At 39.1% G+C, this 7,196-nt stretch overlaps 1 protein-coding gene across 1 annotated transcript; it reads left to right on the top strand.

Annotated features, from left to right (window-relative positions):
- Window positions 1-714: 714 nt before the first annotated feature.
- Window positions 715-3,060, top strand: LOC111072763. Its single transcript, XM_022364817.2, has 2 exons — window positions 715-1,026; window positions 1,082-3,060. The coding sequence occupies exons 1-2, from the start codon at window positions 857-859 to the stop codon at window positions 1,938-1,940; spliced, it is 1,029 nt and encodes a 342-aa protein (XP_022220509.2). The 5' UTR covers window positions 715-856; the 3' UTR covers window positions 1,941-3,060.
- The last annotated feature ends 4,136 nt before the right edge of the window (window positions 3,061-7,196 follow it).

Below are 7,196 nucleotides of genomic sequence, written 5' to 3' on the forward strand. Positions count from 1 at the left end.
ACTTAACACCCCTCTATTAAAAAAGTTGAGCACCCTTTGTTAAACCGCGGAAAATAATACTGTTTGTAAAGGCTCCTTGTAGCTCCATCCTCCTCTTTACTTACAAAACAAAAATGACCACCGACATCTTTCACCTTTAATGCGCAAAATATGCTAAAGTTACACAAATTTTGTGGGAATATTAAATACCCCCCTGGTCGACAATGGGATAACGTTCTATTTTATTGATTGAAATCGTATTCCATGATTTTGATATTCAGTTTAATATTACTATCTAGTTAGACCTCTAAGCCCTAAACAAATAATTTTATCCGATAGATACATCAATTTTCTACAAGATTGATTAGTTTTCAGAAGTCCTTTTTATTGCATTGTTTAAATAAAAAGGTTCAAACAAAAACGGCCAAAGCATAAAACGTAAATGTTGACTAAATGTGACTTAATTGTTTCTGGGCAACCAAGTTTCTTCCATGCGTTTGGACTTTTGTAAACCTTATTTCCTTTAATTGATGTGTTAAATTTGTTGTTCCAATCTGCTTTAAAACATTAATATGCAATTTTTACTTTTGCATATGGGGTATTTTTCTGAACATTTAATATGATAATATGAAAATTCTCCAATTCAAGCTTCCCGCTAATTGACTTTGAAAATAGCTAGATTTGACGGGAAAAGGCTAGCATCGCACCACTGCATATGTTGTTGAATCACACACATAACGGCATTTTCCAGAACTGGCTGCAAACTGCAAACTGTTTTGGTTACAACGAAATAATGCACAATTAAACCGTTTTTATTGTAGTCCTCCATTGCCACGGGCAAGGCCACCGCCACCGCCACCCCGGCCACTGGCGCAGCATGGACAAGCTACGCAGCGGCAGTGCAGGCACCCACCAACGCACCTCCTCCCCGGGCCAAGGCCCACTGGCCGAGCAACACCATGTCGAGCAGTATCCCAAGAACCTGATCGAGCAATATCTGCGTGCCTCCAATAAAATCAAGAAATTCGAGCGTGCCGGCTTTTTCAAGTGAGTTCTTCCGCCCAACTGGATCCCATATCTGACTCATTTTCTGGCCATTTAGACGCTTTGCGCCCAGTGTGAACGATGTGCAGGCGGACTTCCAGAGGCTGGCGTACAGCTTCGAGGAGTCGGGCATCATGCAGTACGCGGCCATGTGCCACATTGGCTATGCCAAGTGCGAGTCCTTTGGGGGGGCGCCGCAGCGCGAGTCCGAGGCCTATGTGAGAGCTGCCCGTGCCTTCCTGCAGGCCCACAACGAGTTCGGGCTCCTCCACCTGCGCACCCAGCACAGTGGCTTCCGGGAGGGTGCCCTTCATTGCTACCACAAGGCAGCGGAGCGCGTTGTGGACGGCTGCGTGTTCAAGGCGGCCATTCTCCGCGAGCTGCAGCAGCTGCAGCGTAAGCTAGACAGCACCAGCAGCTTCGCCTCGCCCACCCACCAGATCCACGACCTGGAAATGAGCGCCGACCTGAGCACGCAGCGCGAGGACTACCGCAGTGCCCTCCAGCACTACGATGACATCGTGGACAACATCTACGAGCGGCGGGGGGCACTGATGTACAGCGAATTGCTCAGGCGTGTGGAGGTCCTGCGTCTGTTGCTGCTGGTCCACCTGAATCTGCCGCCTGCCCGGCAATCGCCAGCGCACATTAAGCTCATCGAGCACTACTACAGCCTCGCCCAGTTCGAGGCGAGCCCCTGTCCGGGCTACAACAGTGAGCTGGTGGAACGGCCCGGAGCCTTCGTGCCCCAGCAGCAGCAGTACGCGCTGGCCGAGATCATCTGTGCCTGGGTTGAGCGCAAAATGTGCGATCTGAAGCATCTGCTCCGTGACTTTGCAGCCGAATTCAGTTCGTCAAGCACTGCCGAGCGCCAGCTGCTTAAACTCATCTACGCGGACCTCTCCACAGTGTACTAACCGCAAGCGAGCACGGCTCGCCACGGCATTGTACGAGTATCATGGATTGTAGCATGGTATATGATACGAAACATACATATATATGATTATTTTATTACGATTATTGATTAGCATTAGCACAAGCAACTAGTATCGCTTAAGTGTAACCAAGTCTACCATTCAACCTTTGAACGTGCCTACACTCGTACACGCAAGAAACGAGAAAACGAACCACAAAACAGAAATCATAGATGAAAGCAGGGGAGGGAGAGCAGGGAGCACTTCGGATCACCGAAGTCAATATGCCCTTGCAGTCGGACGTTGATGATTGATATTTGTGTTCTATTCTGTCTTCTGTTGAAATTTACAATATACCTTCGACCGCGCATTCTCATGGCAGCTGTTTTATATAGTCATCCGATTTGTATCCATTTTGGGCGAAATATTTAATTGCAATGCGAAAATCCACTTAACAATTATCTCTCGTTTTTCAAACGTTTCTTCCTATGGCAACTGAGATATCACCTCAAGAAATTGAAATTGTTAGAGATAGACTCCTGTAGATTCTGTGAAATGAAGCAGGAAAAATCGGAACACAGCCAACGTGAATGCCCTGCATAACAGGATTGCTTGAAGGATTTTGGAAATAGTGCCCATCAAAGTACTTCAGTTCATGAAACCCCTAAACATATATGGATCTTCCACATACTCCTACTCGCCAGTACAAAAGATCATACATGATGTATGGTCGAAGTGCAACAAGGCCTTGTAATAATAATAATAATGATAGCTATTTGATATAGTGCTGCGATCCATTGCATTCCAACCAAATGTATAACCCAGATCTATCAACAAAAAAGACCATAAATGGCCTAAAACAGAGTTTAATGGAAATAGAAAATAATAAACCCCAAAACTCTTTGAATATCCTGTATAGATGTCGGAGATGCTTCCCAAAAAATCTGACCAATAACTTTACGAGTAATAAACCTCTGCAAGGGTATATGTATATAAAAGGCATACAGCAATAAAGGGAATCATAGAGGATACATAAATGCGCTAACAATAAATGTTAAATCATCTAAAAGCACACAGATTTGAAAATTGTACAATAAAGCAAAGCAAATGGAGATTACCTCAATGAACATTCGACTTTTTTCTTTTGTATAGAACTCGAAAAATGCACTTATATTATATATCATAGGGTCATGGAACTTTTTAAACAATAGATTTAAATAATTTATTACAGTGGAATTGATGAGAAGAGACTGGAGACTTGCAACGAATATTATAATTGATAATCCGAAATGCTTTTCTGAGGATCGGAAGACAAGGAGCACCCTTGGTGTAGTACAATATCCTCAAAGTAGAGGGAATGTCTCAAGTTTAAAAAATTCGAAGCAAAGCTAAAGATTTAAAGACCAGATGGTACGGAAGACATGTTCTGGTAGTGGATGGAACTCCTAAAGGAAGGATAGCAATCCATATGTTGGATTGGCATGGCAATACAAGGTTCTGGAAAGATCAATCAATAAACACTTTATGGACGTGATATAATCTACATTAAATCTGAAATCCCCATTTTGTTCCCCCCTAACATGAGTAATTGAATCGATTGTTTTTTGGTCAAATATTTCGTTTATTACCTTGTCTCAAGCAACTGTTTAGCTGTTTCTACTCGCAGCAATTTCACATTTGGGGCTGATGGCTAATTTATTTGACATAACCTCTAACCTATACATTAGCTGCTTTTTGCTTAAAATCATTCATCATCTGTCTGGCATTATTTGTGTGTATTTGTATCGATTAGTATGATAATTATCAAGTGCACGATCTGGTGTGCCTAGATTTGACGGAGAAACTGGTCAATTTTTGGTAAATTCGATGATTAACGAACCAGTGACTGTTGATTATAGTGTATGTACCTAAATGCGGATTAATTAATAAGCAGAAAGAACATTTTACACCATATAATCGTAAAGAGGATAGAGTTGAAACACAATTTCCAAGATTTCGATCGCACGCTTTACAATTTTATCCGGGCTTCGAAGATACCCGTGTTGGGTTAGGCAGGGAATATACAGCTGTTATTGGCGTGTAGAATGTGGTTGTAATATAAAATTTAGTCTCGGATCAGCCTTTACTCATGGTTCGCCAATTTCGTGGCCAAAAGAAGTAACATTCATGGAAAATGCCACCCATACATATACAGATGGAAGAACATTATTTGTCAACACTCTGATGCTAAAACTGGTGTTACAACTGTAGAGGATGAATTGAATGATTTTGAATTATTAGATACAAGACCAAGATCGTCTAGATCGTTAGAAAAACGCAGACGCAAATAATGTATTATATTAAGATTTTATATATTTATTGAATAAATGAAATATTGACAATGGATGTGGTTTACAATTGTATTCTTTTAAAAATGTTGCGGGCCTCCAGTGAAATTGATACATGCGACTTCTGAATGCCACACTTTTGGGAAATATGTCGTTATTTGATACAATTAGAGCCGGTGTACGTGTTATAACGGAATCACCTTGGTATTTTATTTTGGCATTATATGTATCTTCACCTAAAATACATTTCAATGTTTCGGCAGAAGCTGGTTCCATCATTGGCTCGTTCCACAAAATAATTCGTTTTTCAATACATTCCATTAATAGATAAGTACAATATCGACAGAAATTTCCCATTTGTCCAAAATTAATACTATTGTAACAACTGCATCAAAGAAAATTTTTTTTCCAGAATTTGGTGGCGATAAAATGAAAATAGTTTTTTTTTTCAGTATTCTTTTGTCGATTATGTTGAAAAGGTTTTTATAAAAAATTAAAATTTGATTTTTCAATTGAATAGTAATATTTATCCTTTTTTCCATTAGTTGCAGCGAATATTAAATTTTTGGGTACAATTGTTAAAAAATGTGTGTATAATTCTTCAACGCTCAAATCATTATAAAAATTAGCATGTGTAAATCATGTGGTCTGCGACCACAACGACCATGGGCGTTGCATCGACTAAAAAATTTCCAGCTATCGCTGTTAATCAGTAGATTCCTGTGGGCGCTTCGGTAGACGCTATTATGACGCATACTTGCCACCTTCACTGCAGATCCAACACTGGATCAATAGCAATCTTTGCGGGATGGAAGACAAATTTGTTACTCTGACCTCGCCGGGAGAAAGCTACCAAGTCGTGAAACTAGTGTTACAATTTAGGAAGATTGCTGGAATGGAAAAGAAGCCTGGTGGAGGCCGAAATTGCAGACTTTTATAACGAAGAGTCCAAGCACCCCTGGACCTAATGGTGACGCTATTCAGAGAAAAGGGCCCCCCAACCCAAAAACGGCCGGACCAATTGATCGACCGTAATTCAGTTTGAGTGAATATTTTTTCGAACTCAGTTTTACAAAGGAGGAGTCTTTATTTACGTCTAACATGTACCAATAGATGTACCATTTATATCCACGTTGTCCACGACTGCACTGAACAAGGCAGGCGTGCGGGAAGAATCGTGCCCGCGGGGGGGACAACAAATAAATTTCTTCATTCTGGCTATAATTATGATCAGATCTGATTCAGATTGGGCAATCTGGTAGACGTATAGTCATTCTAGCCAGACTTTGTTTTCAGTTTATCGTATTGTGCCCACAGTTCGCTCAGTGGGCGGAAGTTGGCGGGCAAAATTTGAAAATGCACTTATTGCAGTGGAATTACATGAGTCTGGAAACCAAATTCTCTAGCTCTTATAGTCTCTGAGAGCGCTCAACAAGAGGCAGCAGACAGACGGTCAGACAGACATGGCTAAATCGACTTGGCTATTGATGCAAATCAAGAATTTATATACTTTATGGGTCGAAACGTTCCTTTTGAGTAAATAAATGCTAATTTTTATAATCTTTTTGAGTAGGGTATAAGAATAGGTTAACATCAATAAATTTTTCAATAGATCTAGCCCATTGATGTTAAATATTCGTTGAAAATACATGGTAATTTTTATAATGATTTGAGCGTTGAAGAATCATATTTACTTTTTTTAAGAATTGTACCCAAATAATATTCGCCATTGGTTATAATGACAAATTGATAACAAATTTTAAATTTTGAAAAAAACCTTTTCAACGTAATCGACAAAAGAATACCGAAAAAAAATTCTATTTTCATTTTATCGCCACCAAATTCTGTGGCTTGCTCGTATATAAAAACTCTTCCAATTTGTTAAATAACCTATAAATAATATCTGTGTTCTGTTCTTTCTTTCCTTCCTTTCTTCTTCCTGTTGTAATTTGTTTTAATATATTTAGTTATTATTTTGTATTGTAATACTCGAACGTCTCGAATACTCTCATTCGAAAGTCTCGAATACTCTCATTCGAATTCCCCTATCAAATCGCTTATTGAATATTGAAATTTTTAGGCAACGGCTGAACGCCTGAATCCCCCCATCCTTCGGGATGGGACGGTGGGGGGGATGGGCAGTATCATCTCGGTATGGTTTTTCTTTGTTTTTGTTTTGTTTCTCTTTACACACATTTTGGTTGTTGGTTTTGTTTTTTCACTCTCTGGCTTCTTAATCAGATCTTTAATTACATATAGTAGTAGTATATTTTATTGTTGTATCTATTAACTTTATCTTTAACTTGATCTTTTTTTTATATATCTGATCTGTGGTGTATATATCGTATCTATCATGTATATATACTCGTATCGTTAGGGCGTAAATAAATTACCAAAAAAAAATCATATATATATATATTTATAAATATATATTGAAACCTAGCGGAGAATTAAACGAAATCACGAATAAGCGCAAGATCACAAGCAGTTTTTGTAGTGTTTTTTGTTTTTTCTTTCTTTTCTTCTTTTTTGTTTAGTTATTGTTGTTTGTTTTTGTTTTGTTTGTTCCTCTCCGACGACTACTCCACATATGATGAATGATTGATATATGTATATAGTATGTATATATACGATATATATAAATATTTATACATTTTTAATGTTTATTTTTAATTTAATTCGACACATAAAAAAGAAAAAATTCAGCTAAAAATTTGTGTATATTCTTGTTGAGTTTTGGACTCTTTCTTGCGTGCGTGTGTGTGTTTGGTTTATAAGGGTTTCTTATGTAGTTTCAATTTTTGTATGGTTGGGTTGTTCACATGACTTGACTATAGCGTAGTGTAAACTCAAATCGTAATTTCGCAGGGGATAATCGTAGGGGGGGAGGGCAGCGGGGGGGGGGTGTGTAGGTGTGCTGTGTGCTGTGTGC

Source organism: Drosophila obscura, unplaced genomic scaffold (genome assembly GCF_018151105.1).
Source record: "Drosophila obscura isolate BZ-5 IFL unplaced genomic scaffold, ASM1815110v1 contig_185, whole genome shotgun sequence".
NCBI classification, from domain to species: domain Eukaryota; kingdom Metazoa; phylum Arthropoda; class Insecta; order Diptera; family Drosophilidae; genus Drosophila; species Drosophila obscura.

Bases quoted from the DNA above. Each gene is read 5' to 3' on its own strand.
- LOC111072763 (XM_022364817.2), top strand. From the start codon at position 857: ATGGACAAGCTACGCAGCGGCAGTGCAGGCACCCACCAACGCACCTCC. The intron at 1,027-1,081 runs GTGAGTTCTTCC...CTGGCCATTTAG, and splicing joins GAGCGTGCCGGCTTTTTCAA to ACGCTTTGCGCCCAGTGTGA.